At 45.4% G+C, this 16131-nt stretch overlaps 1 protein-coding gene across 1 annotated transcript; it reads left to right on the forward strand.

The window, feature by feature from the left end:
* Window positions 1-219: 219 nt before the first annotated feature.
* onecut3a (one cut homeobox 3a) lies at window positions 220-15993 on the forward strand. The gene is made up of 2 exons (XM_069680298.1): window positions 220-1258; window positions 15701-15993. The coding sequence occupies exons 1-2, from the start codon at window positions 220-222 to the stop codon at window positions 15991-15993; spliced, it is 1332 nt and encodes a 443-aa protein (XP_069536399.1).
* The last annotated feature ends 138 nt before the right edge of the window (window positions 15994-16131 follow it).

A 16131-nucleotide genomic window follows, 5' to 3' on the forward strand; every position in this document is an offset into this window, starting at 1 on the left:
TCACACGCTGAGCAGAGGTTTGTGGCGGCCGGGACCCGATCTTTTAAAACCATGCTGGATTGACTGCAGAGAGGCAAATACAATCAATGGCTTGGCTTTGAAATCGTTGAAAATTTATTGGAAAGGAGTGTGAGACAGAGCGACAGTGAGAGAGGGAGAGAAGCGAGGGAGAGAGCGAGAGAGTGGCGAGAGGGGTGGAAATAAAGATCCTTTTCAACGATGGAGCTTACAATGGAAAACATTGGAAATCTGCACGGTGTTTCTCACTCCCATCAAACGAGCGACTTAATGAACTCCCCGCACGCGCGCCAGTCGTCGGCGTCGCATCGGAACTTGGTGTCGCACGGACGCTCAGCCATGGTGTCCAGCATGGCCTCGATACTGGAGGGAGCGGGGGACTACCGCACAGACCACGCGCTGTCTGGGCCCCTGCATCCGGCCATGACCATGTCGTGCGACTCCGGGATGAGCCTGAGCAGCACCTACACCACGCTGACGCCGCTGCAGCACCTGCCCCCCATATCCACCGTGTCGGAGAAATTTCACCATCCGCACCCACATGCTCACCATCATCCGGCGCACCAGCGACTCGCAGCCGGGAACGTCAGCGGCAGCTTCACCCTGATGAGGGACGACCGGAGCCTCGCCTCCATGGGTAACCTGTACGGCCACTACCCCAAAGACATGTCCGGCATGGGGCAGCCTCTGTCCCCGCTGTCCAACGGGCTGGGGTCCTTGCACAGCTCCCAGCAGACTCTCAGCGCCTACGGCCCCGGTGCTCACCTCTCCAACGACAAGATGATCTCCTCGGGGGGCTTCGAGTCCCACGCGGCCATGCTGTCCCGGGGCGAGGAGCACCTGGCCCGGGGTCTCGGGGGCCACGGGGCCGGGCTCATGACATCCTTGAACGGCATCCACCATCACAGCCATCCGCACTCTCAGGCAAACGGGTCCATGCTGTCTGAGCGGGACAGGCAGACGGTGGTGGGAGGCGGGCAGGGCGCTGGGTCGGGGCAGGTGGAGGAGATAAACACCAAGGAGGTGGCGCAGCGAATAACAGCAGAGCTCAAGCGCTACAGCATCCCGCAGGCCATCTTTGCTCAGAGGATCTTGTGCCGGTCCCAGGGAACTCTGTCCGACCTGCTGAGGAATCCTAAACCGTGGAGTAAACTCAAGTCAGGCCGGGAGACGTTCAGGAGGATGTGGAAGTGGCTCCAGGAGCCCGAGTTCCAGCGGATGTCGGCGCTCAGGCTTGCAGGTGAGTGAGGAGACAGCTCCCAACCTGAGTGATGTGGAGGGATCAATTAGAAGTCAATGTGGCGAGACTGTCAATAGCTGCTCAAACAGACATTACTAGAAGTTATTAGTCGATTGTATCGAGTAAAACTTCATCATGACAGTTGGGGTGTTAAATGTTGGGGGAAATCTATATTTTGATTGATGCTACAATCCATGAGAGTATAAACAGACGCTGTGCAACACTGGAGGTGATATAAACAAAAGACAGGAGGCCCCTTATAAAAGCACACAAGGTGCAAACGCAGCCTGCACAGAGGTGTTTGTTTTTACGCACCGTTTTACGCACAGACAGAACATAGATACACACACACACACACACACACACACACACACACACACACACACACACACACACACTCCTCTCCTTCTGTCTCTCTCTGTCACTCTCTCACACATTCACAAACACACACACACACACACACACACACACACACACACACACACACACACACACAGACCAAACAAAGGAAATCAAAGCAGGATGCGACCGAAATTGATTACATCTCGCAGCAGTTACTGTAGAGCTAAAACAAATCTACACTTTGAGATGACTGCAAACACCAGGTTTTACTTTGGACTCGTTTGTGTCAAACACACTTGATGTGATACTCGCGCTGTCAAATAAGGCGCAAACAAGGATCGTCTGAGGCCTGGCCAGAGAGTCTGGGGAGCATGACCTCCTATGGATCAATATTTCAGGTCCAGGCGTCCCCTTTCAGAGCAGCGCACTGATAAATGATCGATTTGGATCTGAAAGACAGAGACACAAACAGATGCGTCTTTCCCTGGCCTGTGTTATGTCCTCTCCTCTCTCCAAAGTTAATGTGGGGCCTTTTTTTCCAGCCTTCCTGAGACAGAGGGATTAGTGTCTTGTGGTTTGTGAGGTTATTATGCGCGGGCTCATGATAACAGAACTGTCTGGCCATCCTTTGTGTTCAGTAAACTGTGACACAAACCCCTCACTTTCTCCATTTTGTCTCCCTGAATGGTTCATCTCGTCCCATCCATCGTTGCGATTTTTATTGCGCAAAGATCATCACATTAACCCAGTGATTTGAACCCAGCTTCCCGCCCCCCTTTAAAGCCTCTAACACCTGATTAACAGGACGTAAATGAAGGCGGGAGACGTCGCAGTGGGGTTAAAACAGAGATGTGAGTGAGAGGTCCCCTCTCATCGATGTTTGTGTAAAGGCCCCGTTTAGACGTGCAGCGCTTCCAAACGTCAATCAGCTCTTCTGTGTCGTATTTCAGGGAACGGTTCAATTAAGCAGATATAGTGGCATATTTTAGTTCCAGTCAATGCCCTATTGAAAAGCACTTAATGGCATGTAAATTGTTCCTTTGCGCATTTAGTGGGGTTCTGGTAAATAAAGATTTAAACACTCCACAATTGTCTCTTTAAGTGCCACTGCTGTTAAAGCTAATTGGGCTGTGGGGTTTTATATCTTCCACACTCGGCACCAGGATAAAACCCCCCAATCCAATTGACATGTTGGAGTGGCACAGTGTGCAGGCACACCTCCTGCATATTGTAATGCGGTCAGGCTCAGGGCAGCCTGCAGGAGGATGTGTGTATGTGGGTGCGCATTTGGTTGTAGAATGGAAATTAAGGACGCTGTTTTATCTTAATTTGATCCAGTGGCGATAGATGTTATTAATCATTCTTTTTATTTACTTACTGAATGTTTTCTTTCCAGAATCTGCAGATTTTCAAAGCTTTTTAAGTATTGTGCATCAACCTGCTGTCGCAAAAGGTCTGAGAGAAAAATCAAGTTGGGCTAAATGACAAATGACTTGTATGTAAATGCACGGAGCAGCATTTTACTTATTGCATTTAAAATCACCATTATCCTCGGTGCGCATGTGGGCTGGGAGTGGGAGTTGGAGGGGGGGTTGCGATGCTGAAAGTGAGGCTGGGCCCTACTCGCTCGGCCACATCAATCAATAAATTCAAATTACTATTCCAAATTCATCACAGTCACACAAATCAATGCCGCTGCCCTGCTTAGCTAATGTGAAAATGCCAGTGTCTGCACACACACACACACACATGACAATCCAGCCCTGAAACGAAAAACAGAGAAGAGATAGGCCCGTTTGAGGGGGGGGGGGAGAGTGTGTGTGTGTGTGTGTGTGTGTGTGTGTGTGTGTGTGTGCCCTTCACGCTCAACATCTCCCACTGCAACGAGGGCAAAGACCCACAGGCTTCCCCACCTATTGTGTTCTCCGTACGCAGAGCCAATCAGCCGGGCCCAAGCTAAAAGCTTTAACCTCTGGATGCCTTTCTGAGCATCTTAAAGCGCGCGTATTACTCCGCCACTGTATAAATAAATAGGCAGGCTTCATTGTAAAGCTGCGCGAGTGAGAAAGACGCGGTACGAAGTGAGGTTTGCGAGGCATTTAAAGATCGCATTAACGATGAAAACAATTCGTCTTTGCATCTGTGTTGAATTCCACACTCCATCTCAATGTATTTGGTCGGGTCAATACAGGCCTGATCGATAAGGATAGCCAGTGCATCTATCAATTATCCCGCCTCAGCACTCTCTCCCATTGGTCTCTCCCCCGGAGCGGAGGGGGAGGCGGGGGCCGGAAAAAGGGGGAAATAGGACAGCTGTTATAAAAAAAAAAAACGCTATTGCAACACCTTTTTTCTTTTCTGTAATCACGCTCCATTTGTTGTGTGTAATGCACTCTCACGCATTTGTCCTTTGGGGTTTGGGTTACACCGTCGTACGTGTAATATCCACGCATGGCACATCTTTTACAGACAGAAGCTGCAGAATATATTCTGTTGTATCTCCAATTTGTTGCTATTCCTTCACAAATTGCGGGTCTGCATGTTGCATCAACATCTGCACACACATGCCCCAATTCTTTCCTTGTGACAGTGATGAGGTGCCATGGCATCCCTCACAGAAAAAAAGAGAGAGAGAGAAAAAAAAGCGCAGTTGGTTTATTACCATTTGAATGGCCGGAGCACGTGCCAGGGGGCGCAGGTCAGGACCCACAGGACACGCAGGGAAAACATTGTTGAGAATGAGGGTGAGAGGCCCCTATTCATGTTTCAATGGACTACACGCAGTTTACACAGGCCTAATCCCGGAGCAATACTCCTCCCTGTGCACCACCATGCACCGTCACACTGAGCCCCTTCCCCTCTGCGCGTGCACCACTGCAATGCCTACATTCGTTTCCGCTCTGCAAATATATTCTTATTGAGCTGTGCTTCCTTACAGGCTGTAGGGTCAAAGTTCGAGCTGAATGCAGGCTTTTATCTTATTTGGTTGACTTATAAAAGTAGAATGTTAAAAAATAAGGGTATAAATTAATTATTGAAATTATTAATAATTAATTATCTGACAATTATATACATTTATAAGTGCAAAAAGAGTGTCCAGTCTAGTTTTTTGTTTCCCTATGCAAAGCTTTTATCCTGAAGAGTTTCATAGGCGCTGTCCAGAGTGCTGAAACGTGCATCCAACCTCTCTGAACTGCACCATCTTCTCCCTGTTTGTAGGACAGTTCAAGGTGGTGAACTGGACTTTTACCAATACATAGTTAATAGCATTCTTGTAGGCCCTAAACACCATTATTTCATCCAACAGCTCCCACCCATCGATCAATATTACAATCCACAATCGCGTCAATCACATCGCCCAGCACCCTACTTTCCAGTCCAGCCGGGGATTCCATTTAAATCTCATCTCACACCTTCTGGGAGCTGCAGAACACACACACACACACACACACACACACACACACACACACACACACACACACACACACACACACACACACACACACACACAAAAAAATGGAGGTCGTTTGTTTTATTTTGGGATGCTCACAGAAATATCCCGCAGCAACAGAAAATAGTCCGAGTGGTGCTTCTTTGGGGTCATTTAAGCCGGGATAATGGGTTTAATTGGATGGGGCATTACGGTGTGATTGATGCGGGTTAATCTAAAACAGGATTTTTTTTTCATGAAGATGTGGCTTGATGTTAGCCTGCGAAATGATCGATTGGGACTTTAATAATTGATGTGTGAGGGGAAGATAGGGGGGGTAAACAGTGCAGCTGCGGTTTCAGAGCCTCGTTGTTCGTTAAGCACAGCATCGTGTGCTGTAAGTAGTGAGACACGCATGTACAAGCATCGCCTTTGAAATCCTCTGGTGGGAGAGCAACAGTCATTTTCTGGAGGTTATACCTCGAGGCTATTTGGTTTTAATCCCGGGTTCAGTGCGGCTCAGACCAGATGAAATGACATCTCACGCCCTGCATCATTATCTGCAGCCCGGAAAGTAAGAGGCTGGCTGTATGTGGAGGAGGGTAAAGCCAATTAATTCAATGTTAAATTTGCATAAATCTTCATGTTGGACGCCGATTATTAGATGCACCATGTAAGTTACATAAGGATGGCGGCCTTTGCGAATTAACACCTACACATGCACCTTACACAGCTTCCTATAAGATTTCTGTCCACCACTGCATCATATCACAGCCTGCATACGTGTCGCCTCCCCGCTTCTCTCCCGTGTGTATGTGATCGGGATGTAGAGTGCGTCTGCGCCACATTGTTAAGGCCGATCTGGCGAGCCCTGAATCTGTATCGATTTCCATTCCCCGGCCTCTGCTTTCCATCTCTGGAGCTGCGCCATGCAGCCATGCAACCCCCTCCATCTCCACCATGCAACACCATTTCTCCCATTAACAGCTCACCCTTCAAAACGCACAAACACAATGACTAATAAACTTAGCATGCTCTCGCGCTCTTCTGCTGCACACGTCGCCGCGCGCTCTCTGGTCAAAATGCTGTCTTTTAAAATATGAGGTTTAGAAGCTGATCTCCATTCCTGTGATAGAGAGGGATTAGCAGCACGAGACGTCTTACAGTTCACAGACAGTTAACCTCTTTGCGCTCATTATACATCCCACCCACACTGATCCGTCCCGCGCACACTGCGCTGACCAGCCGAACTGATTATTCTAAATAATGTATTTTTAATAGAAACCACATTAGCCAAAGAAGCACGAGCCTGCACTGTCTCCCACATCCTCACCCATTTCTCTTTTAAGCTACACACACACGCGCGCGCACACACACACAAACACACACACACACACACACACACACACACACACACACACACACACACCTCGTTCCAATTCACACGGGGGGCGCGCTTAGCAATTATAAATGCAGCAGAGGTCTGGACTCTGTACAGTCTAGAATCCCGTCTCTTCTATTTTAGATGATCAATTCCTACGCTCCTCCGTCGCCCCCTCGCCAAACCGGATCGATAGGAGAGAATGACCTTTAAATCAAATTGCTGGCAGAGTCGACTGAATGCACGCGGCTAGCATCAAAGGGTTAATGGCGCTGCGTGCGTCCCACATATCCAGGCAAAAATACAAAAGCCCAAATGTAAGATCACCATAATTAAATGTCATTATTGTGGAATTAAACTGGAAGATTTGACTGTAAAATGCGGTGAGAGCAGCGTGTGCGTCTGCGCGTGAGGATGCTTGTTGAAAAAACAAATCACACTGTGGCTTTTGACCCTCCACAATCTGCAGAGGTTTACACAAGAGCAGAAGCAGGTGACGGTTCCAAAGAGCAGGCTTGTTGTGCAATTAAAATGTTGACCTGAGCACATCAGCGCTGTGTCGGTGTTATGTAACGCCGGGATGCCCCAAAAAACTGGGTCTGCTGCGCCGTGCGTCATGCGCACTCATCACAAGTACCTACTGTTTCCCTGCAACGAATTACACATTATTTTGAAAGATCTGACAGCTAAAAAAAAAAAAGAGTTTGAGTTCCTCTTCCCATCACCTCCTCCTCTAACCTTTACTAGCAGTTATCTTCCCCTCTTATTTTATTTTCCTGACCCAACACTTGGTGAGATTTCATCACTTTTGTTCTGCTGACACGTGTCGGATGTCTCTGTTCCAAAAAGGTGAGCAGGCTGAGGATTTAGTAAAGACAAAGTAACGGATTACTTTTTGGGCAGAGTGGATATAAATCTGTGTCCTGCACACTCTAGCTGCTTATCTGACGCCCTGACAGGCCATCGGTTATTAAAAGGCCGATAATGGCTTGTTTAATGCGCAGCAGAAGAACACAAGGCAAGGACAATGTGCGCGCAATTAAAGAGAAGAGAAGGCACGCGGCGATTGGACACTATCGAGTGTTTTAATCTCCTGTTAGGTGCTAAAACATGAAATCCCTTAAATACAGAGAAAGGTGGACGCAGATTATTCCACTTTTAATTTGGAAAAAAAGGTGAAAATATTTTAGAACGAAAACAGAGAATATTTTCCTTATTTGAAATAAAATCGTCTCCTGTAAATTTGTTTCACACGTCAAAGGAGAGGTAAGATTTTGTAAGACAATACGTGATCAAATGTAGTGTAAAAAACATTTTTTGCTTCGCAGCACAGGAATTTATTCTCGGTTTAGATTTAATGATTTATGGAGTAAAAATAAACCAGCAGGTAGAGACAGAAATGTTCGAGCAAATCACGTCTCCACCTCTCCGGCCCTTTTTGAAATGAGATCCTACAGATGGTTTGTACAGAACCTGTGTAAGTCTTTGTACAGGGTCGATCACAACAAAACCGCAAACACACACACACACACACACACACACACACACACACACACACACACACGCACGCACACACAGCTTATCGTACCCACAGATGCAACCCGAAACTCCGGTTGGGCAACCCCACACAGATCAACAAAGGAACAAAACGGCTGTGAAATCAATTGATGAATGAATCGATGAGCGCGCGAACAGCCTTTATACAACATGATGTTATTAAATATAACGAACAGGCTGCGGGTTATTATGAAAAATATTCATTTGTTTAATTTGTTGCTTTGCTGAGCCGAGGTGAAAACGCTGACTGTTGTTTCTTCAGTTCAGGATTTTTAAATATACAGAAAACACTGCGAGGTTTGTGTACGTGTGTGTGTACGTGTGTGTGTGTGCTGGTGTATGTTGATGTGGATTGCAATATATATCTGCAGTCTTACTGCACACATGTGTTTAACACCCTCAAATATAATTTATATATATATAAATTATTATTTTTATTCTTCCTATTTTTTATTATTATACATTTTAGCATTATAGATATTATTATATATTACACCACAGTCGTTTTATAGTTGTCAGCAGTGACGCACACGTGATTAATTATTAAGTAAATAAATAATAAATAAAGACATTAAATAAATTAAATAAAGCCTCCGATAGTTAAGACGCTTTTTGTGATAAATGGAGCTTTGAGAGGGACATTTAGAAATTAATTATAAAATAAACACTAATAAAAATAAAACCTGTTATAAAAAGGACTAAGTTGCTTCAAGATAATAAACCTTTAATTTTTAAATTTTATACACCTTGTTGAGCATTGGGGGAAAAAATAGACCCTTTAAATGCACTCAGAAGAGCGCAATAAGCGCTGCTTTAGAAACCTGTCTGTTGACTCCGCTCACATGATTGAGTGAGGACTGTATTGAACTGAATCTGTAAAATTCCTGCATATTGAAAATCTGTCCGTCTCCCCGCAGAGTAAACACAATCATCTGACTGCAGATCAGTTTGATGATTCTCCTGCGACAAGTGAGAGCGACAGCTCGGATAGGAAGAATATGAGTTTGGATATATCTCCTGATGTTATTTTTTTAAGCCCGTTCACCTAAATATGAATGGTGTAAATATGGAAGGGGGAAAACTATGACCTGATTGACCTCTGGCTATCCGGCCCTTATTGTGAAGTTGGTGATAATCAGAAAGGATGCCTATCTCAGGCCTCCTTTCTTTCAGTATTTCTACTCACAATTATTTAGTTTCTTTGTGTTTCACTATAAATAAGACTTTGGCAGATTTATGCAGCTTTAAAAAGTGTGTGAACTCAATTCAGCAAATGAAAAGGAGCTTAAATGGGAGTCCTGGCCCGGCTCCACATCCGCATGAACCCCGGACGTTCGGGACTACTTTTTATGGGGTGAATTTAATTTTAAAGCAGTGACATACTTCTAAGGGATGTTTGTGTGTGCGAAAGCAACATCATATTTTATTTTTCTCCCCTTCATATAAGATTATACCGAACACGTAATAAATGCACAAATGCCGGAAAAACACACCGTTCGGGCCCACACCTGTTGTTTGCGGCCCGCCTGTCCCTTTCAAAATAAAGCATCCTGATCATTACCGCTATCACGCATAACTGGTCAAAGCAATTATGAATGAAATCAATGATAATCGCAGATAAGAGTATCACTCCAACAATGGGGCCGCTCATACAAATAAGTGGCACATGCAGAGCAAAGGCTGCTATTAAACTAGCACCAAATGATGCAGGTTCAAATGCAGCCGTAGTGTTCTCTCAATGGCTCAGTGCGTTTAATTATCTAAAACCTCATAAGGAGCGAGATCATCACAGGCTGCAGCCTTTACTGATTATTGATTTTTTTTACTTAGCAATTTCTTAGCTTTAACACTTGGTTGCTATTAACAAATAGCTGGATTAAATTATATTTCTCAGGCGCATCTTACTCTGAAAGGGAGAGCATGCAATTGCGTGATGTGTTTGTGAAAGCAAAGTGTGAAATTCCAGTGCATGATGCAGCAAATGTAAAAAGGCAGAATTGAAATGTTCGCAGGCAGGAGAGCTGCAGAGGTTTGATGTGGGCGAAGGTGTAACTGAGTTCAGGTTGAGTGTTATTGAAGTGCTGGAGAAGAAATGCCTCGCAGCCGAGTCGCGCGAGAAGGCAAACAAACAAATTGTGTCGCTTTATCAGTATATTAACACCAATTCTCACTCATTACATTAAGGAGTATTGAGCTGGAAGTGTTTTGGCCTCGTGTGAGAGAGAGAGAGACAGAGAGAGAGATTGGCATTGCCCTGCAGCCAGAATGAAATAAATGCCACCGTACACACAGGCTGATACACGCGCTGCTATCAATCTTCAGGGCAACAGTCCGTGTGAAACAGCACAGACGTTACTTAATAAACAGACTGAAACTTAAACATCAAAATGTCCCATCATGCATCTGGAGAAGAGTGCAACTACAAGCTAACTGCATAGATTAGCAGCGAGGACGGGGGGATGCTTTTCAACAAAAACCGGGCTGCAGTGTGTGTGTGTGTGTGTGTGTGTGTGTGTGTGTGTGTGTGTGTGTGTGTGTGTGTGTGTGTGTTTTAAAGGCGCCGAACCGTAACCGGTAAACATGTTTATCGGTAAATTAATTAAATCAGCAGACGTTGACCCGCTCTGCCTTACAAACAGGGCTCCATGAGTGGATTTCAACCCGGAAGTAGAGTTTGGAAAGCGAAGATAGTGGACTTAAGGGCTGATTTCAGATGCAGATGTGTAATCATGGTTTCATAAAACACTACAGGCACAATATTAGGCCGTTTGACTTTCTCATTATGAGCAGGAAGGGCAGGGATGATCAATAAATGATTAATGCTCAAGGTGGACTCACATCTGCAGGGACAGAGGAGGCCGGAGACAGCTGTGAGCGCGCGCTAAACACTCCTAGAAACAGGTGATGAGCGTTTGCTTATTTTCCTTCTCTGATATTTTTTTTTTAGTCCGGTAAGAAATCCGGATCACCACGCTTCCTTCCTGCCGTGTTCTCCTCTCCACCCCTTCATGAATCTCCTCTCCAGGCCTCCTGCACTCCCCCCTTTCCTCCTCTCCTCTCCCTCCTCCTCCTCCGAGGCATAATTAATTGGACGAACTGAATTTCACACACGAATTATTCACGAATCTATCGATCGATATTGAACACCCAGGGCCTTTCTCTTAACCTCGCTTGGTTTGTCGTGAAGCAAAGAATATTAATGTCATCAGCGGAAGAGAAATAGGCCCGAGTTATACCTTTTTTTTCATCCGAGCTGAGAGGATAAGTTGAAGAATCACTCATTAAGGAATGTGAGAGTTTAAGAGGAAAGAGTGCCAGGCCCGGAAGTCGATTCAGGAGGGTCATGTTTGATTGACATTACCTGGACTTCCGCTTTGCATTTAGCCTATAAAGATAATTTAACAAAAATAAAATGTAAATACAATAGAAAACGCGAAGGAAATGTGTAATTGTTAATCAGGTTTTGTATGTTTGTGGGGAGCCTGGAGGATGCATTCAAAGTAGGTCAGCTCCTGCTCACAGCTCCTCATAGTGACTCATAGAAATCACATTTCTGTGTGCACGTGCAGTACGATCAGCAGGGTGTACACCTCAGAAAACACTCAACACCAAACCAGGATCTCTGCTCCTGTCCGGCCGCTCTTTGTGCCTGACTTTCTGTCCGTCTCTCTGCTCGGTGCCTACTGTAGCTCTAAAAGCTGCAATGATCGATTTTTTTTCTTTTCTACGCTGAGCTTGGTTCAGTAATCAGGGCCCCCTTCCTCACCGATCGATCGATATTGATTACTAAATCCAGCGCCTGTAGCAAATGCAGCGCACTATGGCGCCCCGTGCAGCCGGGGCCACGGCGAGAGCGACACCTGCCGACCGACACTGCACACAGCACGCGGTGGGTGGGTGGGAGAGGAGGGGGGGAGGACGTGACTTTACTGAGGAGGGAGAAGCTGGGACTGTCTGAAGTTGATGTGGAGGCACACACTCCTCCTGTGGCTGGGTTTTATGTGCTTCTAGCAGAGACTGTGCGAGTATAAATTCAGATTTTTGTCTCTTGAATCTTAAAAAAAAATTGTAATTGAAAATACAGACCAGCTGTTAGTTTCCCTGCTTTTACCTCACAGATCTGTTGGCTTCTTAAAACAAATCCATTCATAGATTTTGGAACAATCCTCTTTTCTGTGACTAAATAGATCCATGTGGATTTTACTGCCTGTAAATAGACATAGTGACAGAGAGGCTTTATGTGTGAAATATAATGTTCTCTAGTTAAAAGAGAAGTACATAGGGTGGTAATGTTGCGTTTTGTAAAACTCATCTGATTCATTTTCACAACAGGAGAAATTTAACGTGTTTTTGTTGTTGTTTGTTTTTTAAATAATAAGGAAAAGGCATACTAAAGTTATCTCCAGAGTGTGTGTATGCGTGCGCGTGTGTGTGTGTGATTACAAGCATACCTGTACAAGGTCATACAAGTGGAGAGATCACAGGAGAAAAAGGTCACGCACCAGAGAGCCAACAGGAAGCTGTATAAAATAAATGGAAACTCTGAGTGGACTTCAATATTGAGATAGTGATAAATCTATATTGATGATAACATAAATTTTACTGCTCCAGAAAGAAAAACAGAGGAAGAAAAAAATGCTGCTGCATCACTATATACTATGTCACATTTAAAGTGATATTACATTAAATATTATACATTTATTAAACATAAAAAAGTGTTTAGTCTGAAAAAAATCATATGTATATAAGAAAAAATTCTCCAAACGTTTTTCATTTTTTCGTGTCCCTAAAGACGATCAGTGTCTGTGAATATCAGCACTACTCACTGCTCCTCCGTGCTCTTCAAACAGGCTGCGTTCGAGCTTCTCTGCATGTTCAGGATCTTTCTCCTGCTGGGAAACCGATCCTCTTCCACGCAAGTCATAGCGGGGGGGTTGGGGGGTGGATTCACGTCTTTGCTGGGAACCGGTAGAAGCTTCTCCGCGGTGAGAGGGGAGCTGATGCTGCACAAGTCCCCAAATGTAGAACAAGTAGAGCCTCCTCAGGTAAAATCATGTTTGCTCACAAAAGCTTTGTGATTTCAGCTCCGTCATTAAAACTGCGATTTATAAACAACAAGTTTCCCAAATCTGAAATTACGGCATTATTTGGTAGATGATAAAAATTAGACTTCTATTGGTATTAAAGAAACTGTTTGAAAAGCAGCATTGATGCTGCGCATTCCCAACCATCATATGAGTTGTAATAACTAAAGCATGTGTTGTGCATCGGCTGGTTTCGGTTCTCAGAGGCAGGTAGTGCTATGTTTCCGTAAAGATTTTAGCTTAATATATTGGCTCACCGTTACCGTGCAAACTCGAGTGTGTTAGTTTTGCTGTGGAAAATCACACGTTAAACGTCCAGTCAAAGTGTAATTCAGGGCTGTGATGATTTTTACCGCAGATGTTTTAATTTCTGGTTGAATTTAATCTTCTAACTGGATAGCATCATTATATATTTAACAAGGATAAAACACACTTACACACTGTATCTTTCTTATACTCAATATGTGTACAATAATTTGTAATCAGATATTTTAGGAGAATAAATGTAAGTTGAAAAAAGCTGACAAAATGACTTCTGGAAAAAGTGCGATATCACATTTTTACACAAGCTTTTCTCAGAAGTTGGATGTCTCTCAGCAATGATTGACGTGTGCATGAATGATTTCTATGTATTAAACTAAAGACGAGAATGTTTTTTAAAATATGTTTTCATATTTCTGAGTGACAAATACGTCCATAATCTTGATTATAATTCATTTTAGCTGGGCTGCCGACATTTCCCCCTGGAAATGCTGGATAACATCTTGCTTGAGTCTTGAAAAAAGACCCCAATAAATGCAAGGAAGTATAATTTTAGCAAATGTTCTGTGCTGTGAATAATTTCAACTGAAGTCCAGATGATAAAGTGGCGTCGCCCTCTTCCCTGCCTGTAATCCTACCATAAATCAAAGCATTATATATGATGATATACACACTGTAAACACAAGCCTGCATTAAGACAAATTTGTATGTTGCATATTAGCATGTGTGTGTGTTTGTGTGATGTATATCCAGCTGCAGTGTTGATGTGAAATATGAATATGATGGATGGGCCTGTGTGCAGGTTAGACATCTGTAGTAAACAGATTGGACTGCAATGGCTGATCAATGGGCTCTGTTCCACTGTAATTAGACACACAGCGCCAGTGCTTGGCTCCAGCCACTTCAGCATAATCACAACCTTCCCCCCCAAACACACACATACGCAGACTCATGCGCACACACAAGTAGAGCATAAGAGAAAAAAAAATTCTGTCCTTAAATGCATCAAGACACACACACACATACACACAGCGTGGGAGTGAGACATTATTGAAGGCGAGTATGAAAGTATCAGACAATACCAACGGCAGCAGGTGGAGACCCCACAGGGATGGCATCTCTCTCTCCCTCTCTCTCCAATTTGCTCTCGTTCTATGGAGACAGTAGGGAGGCTGAGAGGGACACACAGCCCGCTCTGGCAGGGTTCGATCCTCAGCCAGCAGGGGAACGTGTGGCTGCAGAGGTGGAGCCTTAACCTTCCACGCACAACTTCCACACACACAACTCCTGCTCCATCACCTCTGGACACCGTTTGTGTCTTTTATGGCTGTAACTGTCTGCGGCTTTCCACCCAGTCTCCCGCAAACACTTTGAGTTAGAGCACACTTACCCACAATACAACAGTCGATTAACTATTAATTTCTGTGTTCGCTGCCCACAACCCCTCCACCCGCCAGGACCCCCTCCCAAACGTAAAAAGAGTACACTCGGTGTGTTTTCTTTTGAAAATTGCTCTGCGTATGGGAAGGGGCTCGTAGCAGCCGGTGCATGCACCTCTCGAGTGTTTGTGTTTGGGGAGGGGGGGTGAGTGGGTTATAAATACCCTCTCAGAGCTCAATAGAGTGGGCTCCAGTGGGCTCCGTTTGAAGTAGCAGACTGTAGACCTGCTGGGGGGGATTCTGACCTCAGTCCCTACAGAGAACCCCCCAATTCCTACAGCAAAGTCGGTCAATATCTCTCTTTCTCCTTCACTCGCCGCCCCTCCCTCCTCTTCTCAGCTCCTCTCTTTGGCTCCCATACACACACACACATACACACGCACACACTTTGTCTTACTCCTCCACCTTTCCTGTTCTTTTCTCTCCAACCTTTTCTTTCCCTGCGTCGGCCCCTCCTCTATCTCTCATTTCCAAACACACACACACGCACACAAAATGCTTACTTTTGTGCAACAGTCACTCAGTCCCCCATTGCGACTCAAACTGCATTAATATTGAATCAAACAGCAGTGTCTCCAGCTAGCAGGCAACAGCCAGTCCCACCCCCCTCCTCACCCCATCTTTCTCTCACCGCAGGCTGGCTCCCTGTCTGCACTCTGCAGGATGGAAGGAATATTCCCACTGGGCAGGAGGCATGGATTAGCTTTAAATCAACTTTAATATGGCGATAGAGATGGAGCTGTAGAATCTGTGCTGCTGTAAAAACTCGTTTTTATGTGTTTAAGTGTTGGCTAATGATACATTTAGTAACTTCCCTCCACCTTGTGTCTTTGTTATTTAATAAGGAAAACAATCACTTTTGTATATTTACCTTGCTTTGTGTTCTCTTTCTCCTCTTTGCCTCCCACTCTCATCCCCATCCCTCCCACCGCTGCCATCCACACCAAGCCTGCAAGCGCAAAGAACAGGAGCAACACAAGGACCGCAACACGGCGCCCAAGAAACAGCGTCTGGTCTTCACTGACCTGCAGCGGCGCACACTCATCGCCATCTTCAAGGAGAACAAGCGCCCATCCAAGGAAATGCAGATCACCATCTCCCAGCAGCTCGGCCTGGAGCTCAGCACCGTCAGCAACTTCTTCATGAACGCACGCCGCCGCTGCGTGGACCGCTGGCACGACGACCACGGTGCCAGTCCCGGGCAGCCGGGCACATCCGCCACCACCTTCTCCAAAGCCTGAGAGGAGGAGAGGACCTTCAGAGGGCCGGGGGACCAGGTTGGAACGACAGGCAACACGGGAAACTGGCTGTGAAACCTGTGTTTAACAACCCTACCTGGTTCTGGACCGTCTGAATGTGTCCTCTGCCTGAGAAATCCT

Source organism: Semicossyphus pulcher, unplaced genomic scaffold (assembly GCF_022749685.1).
Source record: "Semicossyphus pulcher isolate SPU_LCO1_2020_fin unplaced genomic scaffold, fSemPul1.0.p SCAF_4, whole genome shotgun sequence".
Taxonomy (NCBI): domain Eukaryota; kingdom Metazoa; phylum Chordata; class Actinopteri; order Labriformes; family Labridae; genus Semicossyphus; species Semicossyphus pulcher.